Source organism: Lissotriton vulgaris, chromosome 3_1 (assembly GCF_964263255.1).
Source record: "Lissotriton vulgaris chromosome 3_1, aLisVul1.2, whole genome shotgun sequence".
Lineage (NCBI taxonomy): Eukaryota > Metazoa > Chordata > Amphibia > Caudata > Salamandridae > Lissotriton > Lissotriton vulgaris.
In genome coordinates, this window is record NC_141689.1 from 1,241,490,095 (window position 1) to 1,241,508,440 (window position 18,346).

Consider the following 18,346-nt stretch of genomic DNA (forward strand, 5'->3'; position numbering starts at 1 on the left):
CTTTGTTTCTGTGGCCCACCAACTCACCCTTAAAAAAACGTTTTTCGTTCTATGTCACGATAGGACAGGTAACAGTTTTTCCTTGTTATAATTTTTTCTTTCCTTAGGCGTTTGGGGGGGGGGTCTGCTAAGACAATAACGGTGAATGGATTGTTGTTATTGCGTGATGGAATGGCAGGAGTACTGAACAGAGGAAAGGCAACTTTGGAAAAGGGTGCAGCCTAAGAGAAACGACTGCCAGGGTTTTTGGGTCTTGACACCAGATCACCAAAAGATCTAACTGCGCCGGTTGAAATGGGGGGTGTAGGGGTCTACTTCTGATGGCCTGGGAGGAAACAGGCTTGAACAGTGTGCCTTGCTACACAGCAGATCCAAAGGTCTATTACTTGGATTGCCATGTTCTTTGATCTGGCCTCTCCCAGATTGTTGATATGGCAACTTGATGCAGTTGATTTGGGGGTAGGTGAAGAAAATTCTCATTGCAATCAGTGTTATGGCGGTTTTATCAGCTGAACTCATATTTTTTAGCGGATTTAAAATGTACTAAATTCTCCATGGAAACAATGTAAATGAAACTAAACTACAGGTGTACAAAAGTTATTTTGCAGTTGTAAAGCTGCGAGTCACAAACTCACAGTGTTTGCAACCATTAAATATCTTTGAACAATGTACTAAACCCATTTCAACAGTCGGAACCGTTCTTTCTTACTTCAAAAACTGCTTTTGCCACCCTTTATGAATTCCAAAAGGCAGGGTGTGTGAAAGGGCCACCCAATATTATTTGGGAGTCGCAAAAGTAATGTTTTAATGGTCTGTGAGCTCAATTGCGGTTGCAAATTATTAATCAGTTACTGACACAGAGTAGGGGTGGGGACTGGTTTCAAAGAGGAGGCTATTCATTTTGACCTAGAAGAGCTTTACCTACGGGAATTGTGACGAGTAGCCTCCTGGGGAGTAGGCAGGGCTCCAGAGGATCACTGCCCACTCATCCCTGAAGTCTTTCCCCAAAACATTTTTTTAACCATATTATTTTTATTGATTTTCATAACTGTTAAGCATTGCAGATGCTCACTTTCTTTTCATTCTACCTAACCGATTCCCAACTTCCCTTCTAAAATTAACTGTATTTCAGCCTACAGTATATTCAATGTCTATAACGCTTTCAAATTTGCATCCAGGCAGGGACGAGCCCATTTCTGTAATAAACACAAATACAATACGCTATTTAGTTTCTTAGAAAGGTGTCCGATACTCCTCAGTTTTAATACATAAGAGATTCACAGCAAGTGATCTTGGGAGATAAGATAAGGGTGGTAGTTTTTTCTGATAGGTAAGTTATCAGTCGTGCCCAAACTCCTTCAAAATGTTTGTCATGGTCATGTAGGTCGCCATAACATTTTGATTGCCATGCAGTGCATAATGTAATATAGCAGCTTGTAATAGGAAGGACATCTTTCTTTTTCCAAAAGGAAGCTAACAAGGCTTTCACCACCTACAAGCAATCATTCTGTCCACCTTAGTTTGGTGCTCTAGCTAGTTAGTCCGCAAGCCTAGTATTACAAAATCGAACTTGCATAGTGGCGGGTACCCAAGTAGTGTTTTCATGGCTACAAAGACGTCTTCTCAATAGAGTTTGACATAAGGACAGTCACACAATATATGTTACAGGACTCTCCTTCCAGGTCACAGACCCTTCAGAATAATGCTCTAATTTGTGGGTGCATTTTATTACTTTTTAAGGGGTGGCAGTGACAATCGAAAATCTTAACATTGGCAGTTGAATATCTCTTTTTAGTGCTTCTCCCTGCCAGTTACATAGATATAGCCTCATTGGCCTTTTGTGAATTCTCTTACTACTATTCATTGCCGATAGGACTTTAGGATGTCTGGATTCTTAGATATCCTATATACCAATAAACTATTAAGTGTAGTTCCTATTCATCTAGTGCCCTTCAAATTTCTCTGAAGAAAATGTGGTAATCTGATTGGCTGTCATAGGTGTGTCTCACACTTATAAAGTGGTTCCGGTCGGTGTGCTCGGGTCAGCATTTAGTGGGTGGTCTGTTTTAGGTTTCCATACCAGGTTCCAAACTGTCCTGCCAGTGGTAGTGCTATCTCATGTCAACCATATCTGAAAGCAGGATTGGGAAGGCAAGCCCTACAGATTGTATTGAGGACTAGGCTCCTAACATTACCAATACAGGATTACAGGGCTCCCTGGAAAAATGCACCATCAAGAAGTAGTGGATGTCGACTGTGCCAATATCATATAGAATCTGCTGAGCACGTTATCTGCTGCTGTCCAGTTCCGTTAAGCCAGGGGCACCTATATTTAAGAACTATGTTCATTCAAAATGGCGTAAGATCATGCAAGGAGGCTCTAAAGTTCATCTACACCACTACAGTGCCGATGGAGCAAGCACAAGTTGGGAAGTTCTATGCGGTAGCTGGAATGACTCTGGGATCAACGCAAGAACTGATGACAGCAAAATAATACACGAGCCACAGATCACCAACTGTGGCAGCAACCTTGGCATCACAACTGTGTACTTCGCACTTTTATTCATCATTTAACACTGTATAGATCACTTTGGGAGGTGCACTGTGCCTCAACTTATCCCACATGCCTATTATATAAAAATCACATCCATGCTTCTATGACACTCTTCCGCATGCTCACGCACTCATGCCTCTCAGTCCTATTTGGTGACTTCGCTCCGTCTTCTTTTTACGTCCTTTCATTGTTCTCTCACAGCTCACATATGTTCCATTCCATCGGTCCGCCTGGGCACAAAATAATTACACTTAAGCCTTCATGACATCGTATTGCAGGTCTACGCTCCCATGCCTTTCAGTCTCGCTCCTTTTTTCGGCTGCATTTCTTTTTTAGATGTTCTTATAATTTTTTAGACCTTTTAACCAACCAAATGTACTTATTTATGATGTAACATGTATTGTATTTGTAAATAATTTTAGGTAATCATACAATAAAGAATTACTTACAGTGGTAGTGCGGTCCATATATGTTCAGATGTTATCAGTCTAAAAGACCATCCCATCAAGACTTTCAATTGTATAGCTTTGTAGTGTGATCTAAAGTCCGGAAGTGCCAGGCCACCCTCTATTTTAAGATTTACACAAAGTTCTATCCGCAATCCTGGCCATAATCCCTAGAATATATATTGCAGGGTTGAGGACTTAAGTAACAAACTCTTTATGGACCAAGATGGGTAGGGACCCACTAGAGGATTTGTGGTAGTAAATTTGAATTAATCATATCTATCCATGATGAAGTGGTGTCCACCTACAGAAATTGTCTCACAAGGATGTAAGCAGCACAGGGCAATTCGCTTTTTAGAGATTAGCTGGTTATGGTGAAATGTGCATCTCCAAATATTTGATTACATGTGATGCCCAACAGTATGGAAATTGGGCTTTTATTTCTTCAAGCTCATCTGGTGGCTAGTGCCAGGTTGGGCACTCGCTTAGTTGAGTTTATATACTACTTTTTCATGCTTTTACCCGGGGGTCTACCGGAACACTTCGCCATGTAGCAAGCAGGTGATAGAACAATTCCTGAGCCCACTAGGCATACCGTGCATCCCGGCAGCTGACAGGGAAACCATGAACAAAACGGCTGTGGCCGCAAGTATTTCCCAGGCAATCCGCGCCCTAGCGTGTAATAGCCCCGGGAATGGATGGCGTCCCACTAGAATACTCTGGCACATTCTCGAGCCAACTGATACCCCGGATGGTAGGCATGTACGCGGACGCACTGGAACGGGGCGAATTGCCGGGATCCCTTAGAGAATCCATCTTGGTGATTTTACAAAAACCGAATCGGGACCCGAAGCTCCCGGCCTAGTGCAGACCCATAACACTGCTAAATGCAGACTGTAAAATACTGGGGAAAATACTGGAAGACCGGTTCTCCCAAATCCTTCCGCCACTTATCCACCCGGATCAGTGTGGGCTCGAGCCGGAACGAAACATGTCCCAGAACCTACGCAGAATATTTCATATGCAAGACGGAGCGAGCTCCCAGTTCCCAAGAGCAGCATGTCTGATCCTTGACTTAGAAAAGGCTTACGACACCTTACTATGGCCGTACATGTTCGCAGTCTTCCAAAGGATTAAAGTGGGCCCGACCATACTAGCGTACACACGACTATTATACACAAAACTTACATCGAGTGTACGACTGGGCAAGTGCATCTCAGCCCCATTTCGGATAGAGAGGGGCATGCGACAGGGGTGTCCCCTCTCCCCACTACCACACACACGGATTCCTTCAACCAGAGGAGTTCAGCTCACCACAGGCATGGAGTAAATGCTTTAGCCACCCATTTTTGAACCAGTTCTAATTCAAACTTTCATACTTGTCCAAAGTGTGTGATTCTGGACAAATCACTTTATCCCCAGGGTCCCAAATCCCTTATCTGCAGACACAGTGAGCTGGAGATTGGCAGGACTGGAGACTGCCAAACCGACTGCATTAAGCACACCATAAAGTCGTCCGGACATTTCAAAATACATTTGGCAACAAAGTAGCACTTCAGCATCAGAGCAGCATCACCTCAGCACAGCACCACCTCAGCATCACTCTGCATTACCTGAGCATCACCTCAGCATCCCTGAGCATCACTCAGCACCTCCTGAGTATCATTCAGCATCACCTGAGTATCACCTCCGCACCAACACACCACCACCTCAGCACCACATCAGTCTGCCCTCGAATCTGGCATCAGCTGACTCTCTTATTGCCCGTACGCTGCATGTGTTGTAATTCAGGTACTATTTCCCAACCTTCACCTTCCCGTTGTTTATTTCCCCCTCCCCCATAACAAAAAAAAGCTATAACAAATAAGCATTACAACAGGCAGGAATAAGTTGCCAGCATTGCAAGGACAACAAAAACTAGAAGAAATGTTTTCATGTTCATTCTATTTTTAAGAGGGTCGTTCAATTGTACATAATGTCTTCTTGGTTATATATAAGGTAACAAAAGTCTTATGACACTTTATTAGAACTTTTCAACATGCTGCACAGCAGTAGCTTTACAACATAGCTTAATGATATTGGCAAAGCCAATAACTCTGGCTAAACACTTATAAAATCCTAAAGGAAAGACCTATTGGATATGCCCATGCTGGTTTAAGTACATTTTCATATGATTAAGCTAAAAACATTTTTTGGGTGAACTCTGCAAATTATGCTTCGTGTTGTGGATTAGGTGGCAAATGTATAATTTTGCAAAAAACACACACTGGAAATTGCATGATTCCAGCGACCCTGGCCATAGGTACTGTTCTGCATTGGTATAAAGGGTTTTTAAAAGAATGCCAAGGGAATAACATTTAGGTCAACCCCTGCTACTTTCCCTATCTCAAGATTAGGAATATGGTCAACCAGAGACGTTGGATTTACTCCATGACACCTAATTTACATTCAAGCCCCATAGTGATTCTTTTGGACTGGGATCATTGTGAACCATTGACATAAGGAAAGTCAAGGACAGCATCACACCAATAACTCAATTTTTCCTAATTAATGCATACAAGTACTGTGTCAGTTCAAACATATCAGTCAATGGTTCATCATGAGTGGGCGGGTGGGACAGGTAGCAAGCACTTATAAATGATAATAAGAGCTTCATATCAAACTTGTCCAATTTTTAAGTGAACTAAAATCAAAATGATCATGACTCCCCAGGATTAAATGTAGTGCCCTGCTATTAGAAGGATGGAATTCTGAGCTGGGCTTGCTGGAATTAGCCACAAAGACCTGAAGTCACAGTTTATGTCAGGAGTAAGTGATAAGTCGTAAGCACCATGATGAAATTGTAATCACTTGTAACTCACCTGGGGAATTACTGTCACTCTGCCGTCTCCCAGAATGCTGGCTGTTCACAGAATAAATATCCTCCTTTTCTTTAGCTCTTAATGAAAAGACGGATGTAGCAATAAGAGGGCCTATTTAGAAAAGGAAATAGAAAACACGGATTAATGAGTGGCTTCTATTTTTGCACGCTTATTGATTTGTATTGGTGTAACACGCAAAACCTGTATACGAAAAATTTAGGGAAAAAAGTGGTTTTGTAAGTTCACAACTCATTAGTTCCTGTTTCACCTCAGACACATAGTACGGCAAAACTGGTTATTTCTGTATAAACTGCAGCCTGGGTCATTTCCAACGCACGACTTCTTCTGACCGGTTGTATCGATACATATCGGAAATGTTAGCAGGTAATATTTAGATTTATCCAGACCAGTAATTAATCTTGGCAGGTGTTTGCCTACAGCCAGAACCCTAACTTAAATGCTTTCATCATAATTACACTCGTGTAATTGCCGGGATATTGCGTTTGTGTTAAAGAGCCACTCCTGCCGCGAAGCCTTACTAATTGTGACAGACGCACATTTTTTGGGGTCGAATGGCAGAGACCCAATGGCAATGAGGAAGGGGCCACAGTCGAGCACGAGGCCGCTTCCAGAGCCTGCCACCCTCTAAGCCTGATAGGCTCATCGTTGACTGGGCGGAGTCAGTGTGGGCCAGTGCTGTACTCTGAGCGCGCACTCAGCTGAACCATCAGCAATGTAGGACCAGCTGGCTGCTCTCTCATTGGCAAGATTTAGATTCAGAATCTATGCCTAAACAAACGGGAGCTCCCAAAGTGGCCATGTCAGGCAATTAGTCTTTCCAGTGAAGCTTCTTATTAAATTCTGGTACTTGTTGAACATTTTGCATCTAAAATGCTGGACTCCAAACACCAGAATGCAAAAGAAAAATAGCTCGGAACAATCAATCGCCACATAAATGTGCACTCCAGCTTACTATAAACGAATGGCAAAATTAAATGTGTGATTTTACTGGTATTTCTATAGGGCTGCTCACATTTAGTTGGGTGATAAACAGCGTTGTAGATAGGAGGAGGACTGATATGGGATCTATGTAACTCAAAGGGAAGAGTGTTGCTGAAGGCCCGGTTCTATCGGGTGGGCTGGTGAGCCAGGTGAGCCAGGCCCACCCAAACATGAGCCAGGCCCAGCCAAACTTGAACAGTGGCCCTGACGTCAGGGGGGCATCACCAGCAATGGCCACAACGTTCATCTGAATGTTACTTTTCTAGGAGTTGCGTGATTGGGCCTGGGCTTTTTCTCACAGGCACCCCCAATCACGCATCTCCTTTTAGGAAGGTGGGTTGTGTCCCCGCCCACTTGTGCAGGTGCAGGGGCATGGCGAAGGGGAGAAATCCTCTTTGGCACCGGGTAATGTGTGGGCACTGTCCTACGGCATGGATATTTCAGCCCTGGAGAAAATGAGTTTGTTGATCCAGATTCACCTTTCCTGACCCCTTCAGCGGTTTATGAGATCGGGCTGTGCCACAGTGTTTGAACGGAGCAGTTAAGAGAATGTGTGGCTATTGTTCCGATTTTTTTAATCTGCAAAGGCCCAGCTAGATGTATGCTTCGAGGATGTGTGTATATTATTATTTTTTTTAAACTATGAGGGCCCAGCATGACGCATACTTCGTGTATGCTGTGTATATTTTATATCGTTGTATCGTATGATGGATGCAAGACACAACTACTAAAATGTCCAGATAACTCTGGTGGTTAATGATCCTGCTGGAGAGCAATATTTTGTCTGTTCCTAATCTTTAAATGCAGATAAACTGTATTTATGTGGATAGCTCAGTGGGTTACTTGCAGTACAGAAGTTATAATCCTAAAATAGGACAGTGACCTATGAACTAACATCAAAGAGCTGCATACAAACCTGAATGGTCTAATTAGAACTTATTTTTTTTGGTGTGGCAATATAGATAGAATTTACCCTGTCTTTTATTACTCTAATGTTGGTATACAGAGTTTGTTTTTGCAGATATCCATTTTAATCAGTAAAGCCAACTCTGCAACCACTGGGGTATACTTTAAGTCCTGTGTTTGTGCTTCTCCAGACCAAACCCTCTTAAAACATGCTGCCCACAAGTATGGATGACGTGATACCTACACCTTGTAATCCTCATTGGCTTATGTGACATTCCCTATAGACCGATTTACATACTTGTGTGATTCATGGTCTCTGCATGATGTAAGTACTGTGACACCCTAAGCTATGAGTAGCGCTATACAACAAATGAAATCGAATAGGGGCTACAGAGAGATGAAGGACACTGTTGGAGGGTGACAATTAGGGAATCAGAGGAGGAGATCATGGGGGGCTACGGAAAGATGAAGTGTACTGTTGGAGTGTGGTAGTGAGGAAGTCTGAGTAGGAGGTGATGAGGGGGAGAGGCTATGGAGTTATGAGGGGCACTGGTGGAGGGTGGCAGTGAGGGAATCCAAGGAGTATGTCATGGGAGGCTACGGAGAGATGAAGTGCACTGTTGGAGGGTGGTAGTGAGGGAGTCTGAGGAGGAGAGGCTATGGAGCGATGAGGGGCACTGGTTGAGGGTGTTCCGAGGAGGAGGTCAAAAAGGGGAGAGGCTATGGAGCGATGGGGGGCACTGGTGGAGGGTGGCAATTAGGAAATCCGAGGAGGAGGTCATGGGGGGAGAGGCATTGGAGCAATGAGGGGCACTGGTGGAGGGTGGCAGTGAGGGAATCCAAGGAGTATGTCATGGGGGGGCTACAGAGAGATGAAGTGAACTGTTGGAGGGTGGTAGTGAGGGAGTCTGAGGAGGAGGTTACAAGGGGGAGAGGCTATGGAGCGATATGGGGCACTGGTGGAGGGTGGCAATGAGGGAATCTAAGGAGGAGGTCATAAGGAGGACGGCCTATGGAGAGAGGAGGGTGCAGTTGGAGGGTGGTACTGAGGGGATTCGAGGACGAAGTCATGAGGGGGAGTGGCTTTGGAGAGATGAAGAGCACTGTTGGAGGGTAGCAGTGAGGGAATCTGAGGAAGAGGCCATTGGGGTTGGTGGGAGATACGGAGAGATGAGGGGCACTGGTGGAGGGTGGTAGTGAGGGAGTCTGAGGAGGAGGTCATGAGGGGGAGGGGCTACAGAGAGATGCAGTGCACTGTTGGAGGATGGTAGTAAAGGTATCTACAGAGAAAGAGGTTAGTGGCGGGGCCCCAATAAATAACTCTCCACATGCTCTGTACACACACAGAAGCAATCCTTGTATCTTGGTGACTGTTTGCAAGTAGATATGATGTAATCTATGGCTTGTAGACTACCTCCAGAAGCGACAAATTGGGCCGGTAGTGGCCCACCCAAAAGCACCCTTGGCCCACCCAAATAAAAATTCCTGGAACCGGGCCTGGTTTGCAGTGACTTACACCAATGGCAGATATACATTTCCTTCCCACAAATTAAGCACTGGAACAATCACTTTCATCACTTTACGCTTCTATTCCGTTTGACAAACAAAGTTTCTACCAAAGACTTCGACGCAATATTCGAGGCCTGACTCTGAGTGATGTCCTGTGTGCATAATGTACGGATTGGAAGCATAAAAAGATGAAAGAAAGCTGATCCATGTTCAATACTTATGTCACCTTTGAATAATTGGTAATCTAGTTGCATTGGAACATCCCTCTTGGTAAACCAGCAACATTGAGAAACCCCGTTCTGAATATCACAACCATGTGGGTGTAGGGGTTGCTACAATATACTAGTTCTGATGATGACCCTGGTGCACTTTTTATAGAGGTCGAAATGTTGACAATCTACCCTTTGACTGTAATTAATTATGGAATAAACAAACAGAACTTTCATTAATGGTGTTTTGTTGTACCTAAATAATTCCCTCAAACAGTAAACAGCGTATATGTATATTATTTGTTGGATTTATATCACAAGGGCACTAATAACCACCTTTAGCCTTATTCATGTGCACTGTAGCATAGTTTGTAGCACCTACTTTCCTTGTTATTATCTTACCACTTTTATATCAAAACTGTAGGAATACATTTGTATGAATATAAGTAAACGTCTAGTTTGTTCTTTGGTATTGTGTTTTGCCAAGAAAGCATAGGCCAATAGCGATCTCCAAGGGAATCACACATTTTTCTAAGGGCCTGATTTTGATTTTGGCAGACGTGTGACTCCGTCACAACTGTGACGGATTTCCCATCCGCCGAAATAGAAATCCTATGGGATTTATTATTTCGGCGGATGGGATATCTGTCACCACTGTGACAGAGTAGCCCGTCTAGCAAAATCTAAGTCAGGTCCTATGTCTAGATTACATACTCAGGAACACACGGTTGCCTCTTTTAGGTGTAGTCAGGAGAAGACTGCCTAAAAAAATAATTTCCATCTACTTGTCAAATCAGCCGATAGACCTATCAAGTTTCCTAACCCCCTTTAACTACTGATTATTTCTGCTCAGGTTTACAACAAACTTTTACCTGGTTTGTTCACTTTGTAAATACATTTTGAGGCACAAGGTCACCAAATATTTTTTTATAACAGAATTACCTCATTTGCCTTCCGGGTTCTCTAGATGCTTCTTTTACAACCGTTTCACTTCCGAACCAGACCTCTTCAAAGCTATCACCTCAAATCCATTATGTATATAGATAACATATCTTAGGTCGAGCCTGGGCAGCGCATGCGCTGCTCTGCGGTGCATGCTGTACTTCAATATGGACTTGAAGTCCCGCCCACTCTCCACCCATATTTGTCATTGGTTTGTTTCACTATCCTTCGTAAATGCTGGCTTCAGATTCGTTAATCGGCATATCTGAAAGAAACAGTTAGTTATAGATTCCTTACCTTAGAATTATTCCCAGGCGTCAGACTGGACCCGGAAAGTTTTTCGTCAGCCGTACCCCTGCACATCGGAAGGTGGTGTCGGTCGACTCTGCGTTTGTCGTTGGTGTCAAGGTCGCCGGGATAACGTTGCGGTAGCTACATAGACGGCGCCCTCGCGCGCTGATGTTAGTTCTTTCTTTTTCCGCGCCAGCATGCTCGGATCCGGAATGAGGGGTACCCCCAGTCATTTTTTGACTGAGCTTTTTTCTAGACTTTTATTCGACTTTGTTGTTTTTTGAGTCCATACGACTCCTGGTGCACGAGGGATGCCCGGCTTTAAGGCTTGCGGTTCCTGTCACCGGATCCGAACCGTGTGTGCCTCTACTGTCTGGAGTGCGACCACGACCCCAAGTCGTGCTCCGACTGCGGGACCATGGCCCGAAGTCTTTGGGGGAGCGGTCCAGAAAGCTACTCGAGGCCCGCAGTCGTCTCCGTGCCATCCGAGGTCCCGGTTGCGGAGGATGTCGAGGGACCGGTCGCGGAGCCAACACCATTCTTCCTCAAAGTCTTCGCACTCTGGGTCAGGTAGGTCGAAGCACAAAAAGAAGTCAAAGAAGCATCGTCGATCTTTGACTTTGCCCCGTCCGTCGGGTGACGTGCCGAGGGATGTGGGTGGTGCCCCTCCCGGCGGCTCTGCGTGCGGAGCCCATAGGGTCGGCTCCGGGGTTCCTTCCCTTCCCGGGAGCCACCCCTTCCCAGCTTTGTCAGTTCTACAAGCGATGCACGCCATCTTTGGGAAGCCCGACTCCGCCGGTGCGCCTTTGGGCCCCGTGGACTTGGCTGGGGGCCCTGGGCCTTCGGCCTCAGCCACAGGGTCCCCTTAGAATTAATCGGTGCTGGTCGACCTAGTTACGCCTCCCCCGGCGCCGATTCCACCAGCACTACGTCCGCTACCAGCGTCGGCTGTGTCCCCAGCCAACGTTGATCCCGGCCTCCACCTCGAGGTAGACACGGAGCCGGACCGGGGTCAACTGATGCCAGATCCGTTGCTCGCAGGTACTTTTGTGCCCTGGATCTACCCAGGCTCTTTGAGACCAGATTGGCAGCCAGAGGACTGGGAGGGGTCTGGGGACCCTTTAACCGACCAGTTGGTGTACGAGCAGGACTGGCGCGAGGAACTGGGGGAAGCCAGTGGTCTGGATACCTCACCAGACCGTGGCATGTTGTCTCCTCCTACCGTGGCTACAGGGGAGGGAGCGTCATAAGCAGTGGTGTTGTGTAGGGCAGCTGAGGCTCTCCACCTCGAGTGATCTCTGGTGGCAGTCAGGACTAACCTCCTGACAGAGGACCTTCAACTAGCAGCGGGCCCTTCAGAACCCCAGCTGCCATTTAATGAAGCCCTCACGGACATTATTTTGGGCACGTGGTCCAGGCCCAATACAGGGGCTCCTGTGGACAGGATGATTGCCCGGCCCGAGCGACCTCACTTTCCTCTCCCAACACCCAACCCCTGAGAGCTTGGTGGTTCTAGCCTCCACTTCTAAGGGTGCCTTCCCTACTGCACAACCGGATAGGGAATCCAAAAATCTGGACCACCTTGGGAAGAAAAGGTTTTCTTCCACCAGCTTGGGACTGGGGTCGGTAAAAACTGCATGTCTGTTGGGCTGTTACACCCTGTGGGATATGGTGACGCAAGTGCTGCCTCAGTCCCCGGAGGAGGCCAGGGCCACATTCCCCCGTGCAGTTGCCAGGGGGAGAGGCGAAGCGAAGTTTATCATCCGCTGTGGGCTGCATACCGCTGATGCACTTGGCAGGACAATTTCCACGTCAGTAGCCCTTCGATGCTACGCCTGGTTGCGTTCGACTTGTTTTTCTGGGGATGTCCAATCCACCCTTATGGACATGCCCTTTGATAGCCTTTTTAGCGACAAGGCAGACAACTCGCTAGAGCGCTTTAAGGACTCTCGGGCTACGGCCAGATCCTTGGGCCTCTCCACCACCCGCCCTGAGCAGTCTGCCTATCGCCTCTTTCGTGGCTACGGGAGGAGTTCCCCGCTACATCCCGCCCAGAGCCACAGGCCGGCGCAAGCTGTTCAGCCCCAGCACGGCATTGGACATGGGATCCACCAACATGGTTCTGGGGCAGCGGGGGGGGGGGGGTGTGGCAGTCCACCACAGCCCTCTCTGCAGCAGCCTCCAAACCCCCCTAGTCTGACCTTTCAGGGCCACCGAACGCCAGTGGGCGGTAGAATCCGCCATCACCTACCCCACTGGTGCACCATCATGTTGGGCAGGTGGGTTTTGCAGATAGTCCGACTCCCTCCCCTTCGAGACTACCCCTCCCTCCATGCCACCTCAGTTCCAACTCATGTCGGAGGATCACCTGGCTCTTCTCCAACAGGAAGTTTTGGCACTCTTGGCCGAGGGTGCCATCGAGCACGTTCCTGCCTCAGAAGTAGGTATTGGTTGGTATTCCCACAACTTTCTGGTACCCAAGATGGACAAAGGCCTGGATCTTAGGAACGTCAACAGCTTCCTCTGGAAGAAGAAGTTCAAAATGGCTGTCGTCTCCCACCTCCAGACTATGGCCGACATCCTGTATTCGCTGGGGTTCTCCATTACCTTTCTAGTGGCCATCACCTCTGCACGCAGGGTGAGTGAGCTACAAGCTCTGTCTTCCAAGCCTCCCTTTCTGGCTCCGGACAAGGTCAACCTTAGAACTAGACCTTCTTTTCTTCCCAAGGTGGTTACTTCTTTCCACATCCCTTTGCCCACCTTCTTTCCGCCTCCGCATCCTTCGAAAGAGGAAGAGAGTCTGGATCCAAAATGTGCGCTTTCCTTTTAATTGGATCGCACCAAACAATTCCGGGCGGACGACCAGCTCTTTCTTGGTTCCGTGGGCGCTAAGAAAGGTCGAGCCGTGCACAAACGGACCATCTCCAGGTGGGTTGTTCTGTGCATCAAAGCCTGCTAATCTTTGGCTAAGAAGCAGCCTCCAGTGGGACTGCGTGCCCATTCCACCAGGGAGATGGCAGCTACTACAGCTTAGGGACAAGGAGTCGCCTAAATGACATCTGTCAGGCAGCTACGTGGGAATTGCTGCACAAGTTCACCTATCACTACTACCTGAGCAGCCAAGTCCGGAGAGACGGCTTCTTTGGCCATTCTGTTCTCCAGGACTTTCTGTTGTGAACTTAGTTCTCAGACCACCTCCGGGGTTGGTATTGCTGGGGTATCTATTCTAAGGTAAGGAAGCTATAGCCAACTGTTTCTTTCAGCTGAACAAGGTAACAAAATATCTGTAAGAAACATAGGTTAGTTATAGAATCCTTACCGCCCCAACCATCATCCCTGTTCTGTGAATTGATTTCTAGGGTTAAGGACATCCTTTCAGGGCCCTAATTTTGTTCACCTATGGTCAGTGTCTTGCATGTCTCTGCGTTTCTGGCGAGGAAAGTCGTGTGCAGAACTGACGACAGCGCACAAGGGCGGCGTCTCTGTAGCTACTGTGACGTCATCCCGGCAACCAAGACGCCAACGCTGAACGTGGAGTGGACCAACGCCACCTTCTGACGCGCAGGGGTACTGCTGACGAAAAACTCTGGATCCAGTCTGACGCCTGGGGGTAATTCTAAGGCAAGGAATCTATAACTAACCTACATTTCTTACAGTAGATTGTTACCGAAGGTAAGTAACTTGTTCATTAGTCCCTTCTTAGTATTGCCTTGTCTTCATTTGTAACCTCCCATGAAGACTGGCCCTTTTACATCCGTTACATGCTTTCCTGCAACATTCAGCGCGCCATGCATACTTTCACTTTCCAAGCAGCCCAGAAAAAAGGCGGTTGCTTCTTTGAAATTAAATAGGTCTCACATTTACAAGAGTTTGAGCTATTGGCATTGTAAACAACAATTACTTTTATTTATGTGTTAATTATCAAAACAGATAAATAAAAGGCATTGTCATTTACAATGCCAATAGCTTAAATATATTTTATATTCGATATGAATGTCAGCAGCCCTACATGCCAAGAACAGATGCATACTGGTAAGTAGCATATTCCGTTCGAGACATGTGGGCTGCTGATTTCATATCTGTGCATAGAATAAATAGCAGTTACCTCCTTAGCGGTGGTTGCCCGTGCCAGCTGCAGCAGTCTGAAAAAGAGTTTAGAGAACAGCCTGTCCTACAGCAGCTTGCTGTTTGGTGTGTACATCTACGCAGTAGTGTTTGGTAAATGTATGCATGGTGGACCATGTGGCTGCTCTACATATATCCTCTAGGGGAATGTTACCTAGGAAAGCCATGGATGCCCCTAACTTGCGTGTGGAATGCGCTCTTGGGGGAACTGTTAATGTGCGTTTAGCTTTTTGATAACAGATCTGTATGCACTTAACAATCCATCTGGCTATACCTGCTTTGGAAATGGGGTTGCCTTTGTGTTGTGGGGTGAAGGCAACAAACAGTTGCTTAGTTTTCCTGAAATCCTTTGTCCTGTCAACGTAATACAGGAAAGCTCTTTTAACATCTAAAGGGTGCAGTGCTCGTTCTGCCACTGAATCAGGATTTGGGAAGAAAACGGGTAGCTCTATGATTTGGTTAATGTGGAACTGTGACACCACCTTAGGCATGAAAGTGGGGTTGGTACGCAGCACTACCCTATTAGCATGAACCTGCATGAAAGGCTCTTGAATAGTTAGTGCCTGAAGCTCACTAACTCTTCTTAGCGATGTGATTGCCACTAGAAAGGCCACTTTCCATGTTAGAAACTGTATCTCACAAGAGTGAAGAGGTTCAATGGGTGGTCCCATTAATCTGGTGAGAACCACGTTGAGATTCCAGACAGGAGAAGGAGGGTGTCTGGGAGGAATCACTCTCTTGAGTCCCTCCATAAAAGCTTTAATGGCTGGCACCCTGAAAAGAGAAAGATGCTGTCTGTTTTGAAGATAAGCTGCCATTGCAGCCAAATGTATCCTGATGGAACTATATGCTAGATTGCATCTGTATAGGTGTAGCAAATAACAGATAATGTTTTGCGTGGACGCTTCCAGCGGATTTATGTCATTATTGGAACAGTAAATGACAAATTGCTTCCATTTGGCCGCATAGCATGCCCTGGTAGTAGGTCTCCTTGCCTCCTTGATGATGTTCATACAGTCAGGGGGTAAGTTGAGTTTGCCAAACTCTATGACCTCAGGAGCCATATTGCAAGGCTCAACTGTTGCGGATCTGGGTGCGGAATGTCTCCATGGCTCTGAGTGAGGAGACTGGGAGTGAGGCGCAATCGTTGTTGAGGCACCACTGAAAGTTCTAGGAACGTGGTGTACCACGCTTGCCTTGCCCACGTTGGAGCAACCAGGATGAGCGTCATGGAGTGTTGTCGCAGTCTGTGTGTCACTAGCGGGATGAGCGGTGCAGGAGGAAAAGCGTACGCAAATCTGCTGGACCGGTTCATCCATATCGCATTGCCCTGAGACTGCGGGTGTGGGAACCTGGCGGCGAAGGTTTGGCATTTTGCGTTTTCCTGTGTGGAGAATAGGTCTATCTCTGGATGACCCCACTGCTGGAAATATGGTTGGAGCATCGAGGGGTGTATCTCCCACTCGTGCATCTGATGGCTGTGCCTGCTGAGCAGGTCCACCATCTGGTTGTCCTTGCCCGGGAGATGTTCGGCCAGGAAGAACATGTTCCTCTGAATGGCCCACTTCCACATGCTCTGGGCTAGATGAGACAATTGTGGAGAGTGTGTGCCTCCCTGCTTCTGGATGTAATACATGGCAGTCATGTTGTCCGTCCGGATCAGTAAGACTTTGTTGCACAAATGCTACTTGAATGCCTTTAGTGCCATGAAGATTGCCATCAGCTCCAACAGGTTGATATGCATCTTTTGCTGCTGCGTCGTCCATAGTCTCTGCACGGTATAATGGAGGACCTGCGCTCCCCAGCCCTGGAGAGATGCGTCCGTTGTCAGCACTATTTGTGGGACAGGCTCTTGGAACGGTCGTCCCCTGCAAAGGTTTTGTGTGTTCCACCAATGCAGAGAGTTGTATGCACGACCGGTCACCAACACTAGATCTTTTAGATGTCCATGAGCCTGGTTCCACTGTCGTGCTAAGCACTCTTGAAGGGGACGCATGAGTAGCCTCGCGTGCGGGACTATGAAGATGCAGGAGGCCATCATACCTATCAGCTGCATAAATACCTGCGCTGGGAGTTAGTGCTGGGGCCTGAACTTTTGAATCAGCAATTGCATGCTGTTGACTCTGGCAGCGTTGGGCTGCGCTGTCGCTGTCAGAGTGTTTATTTTTGCACATGTGCGGGTTGAAGGTGTGATTTTGGGTAGTTTAGTGAAAATCCTAGACTGTGTAGGAGGTGAATTGTGCGGGACATGTGGCTGGCACACTGCTGGGCTGACTTCGCTTGGACAAGCCAGTCGTCCAGATAAGGATAGACATGGATGTGTTGTCTCCGAAGGTGCGCAACCACTGTCGCCAAGCACTTGGTGAACACCCTGGGGGCAGTAGTGACCACAAAAGGCAGAACCTTGAAATGGTAATGCTGGTTGTCGACGGTGAACCAGAGATATTTCCTGTGGCCTGGGGGAATGGGAATGTGGAAATATGCATCCTTCAGGTCTAGGGTTGCTAGGAAGTTCCCCTGACTGAGCAATGGCAGAACTTGTTGTAAAGTCAGCATGTGAAAATGTTCTGACAAGATGTACTGGTTCAGGGGTCTGAGGTCTAGAATGGGCCAGAGAGACCCGTCCTTCTTTGGGATTAAGAAGTACAGTGAGTACACCCCTGTACCTTGCTGTTCTAAAGGCACGAGTTCTATGGCCCCTTTTTGCAGCATGCAGAGTACTTCTTTCTGCAATAAGTGCATGTGCTCTGAGGACATAGTACGGTGCCTTGGGGGTATGTTGGGAGGAGTGGAGGTTAGTTCCAGACAATAGCCGTATTGGATAAGTTGTCTCACCCACCTGTCTGTGGTAATGCCTTCCCAGACTGGCAGGAACTGCTGGAGTCTTCCCCCGACCGGTGTTATATGGTCTGGGGGCAGTGACAAGGCGTCACTGTTTATTGGTGGCAGAGGATCTGGCATTATTATTTCCACGTCCTCTGCCTTTGGTGCTGTTCCCACGATATCCACCCCTGTTATTTTTGTTATAGGTGGTCTGCGTGCTCCCCTTGTTGTATTGGGCTTGCTGCGATGCTTGACCTCTAGAGGCTCCCCTGTTACCGGAGCGACAAAAGGAACCGCCCCTGAACTGTTGTGACTGCAGAGCCCCCATGTATTTTGCTGTCTCAGTGTCTTTTTTAATCTTTTCAAGGGTCGTGTCTACATCAGGACCAAAAAGAAAGTCAGGGTTAACTGGCTGATTGAGCAAAGTTGTTTGGATCTCTGGTTTAAAACCAGAGATGCGGAGCCGGGCATGCAGTCTCAGCATCACACTAGTGTTGATGGCCCTAGCTGCAGTGTCTGCCGCATCGAGTGCACACTTGATGGACGCATTTGAAATCAACTTTCCTTCCTGTATCAGCATTTCTGCTCCCTCCTTATAAGCATCAGGCAGGTGTTGTAGGAGCTGCTCTAACGTGTCGTAGTGGGCCCTATCATATCTAGCTAATAGGGCTTGTGTAT

The 18,346-nt window shown here is 47.0% G+C and overlaps 1 protein-coding gene across 2 annotated transcripts in view; it reads right to left on the reverse strand.

The window, feature by feature from the left end:
• The window catches only part of LOC147727725 (uncharacterized), a 252,273-nt gene that overhangs the window by 129,808 nt on the left and 104,119 nt on the right, over positions 1 to 18,346 (reverse strand). For both annotated transcript variants that reach the window (XM_086961721.1, XM_086961722.1), the window contains exon 3: positions 5,862 to 5,972. In XM_086961721.1, the coding sequence (XP_086817847.1) occupies positions 5,862 to 5,972 (111 nt within the window). The remainder of the gene's footprint in view (positions 1 to 5,861; positions 5,973 to 18,346) is intronic.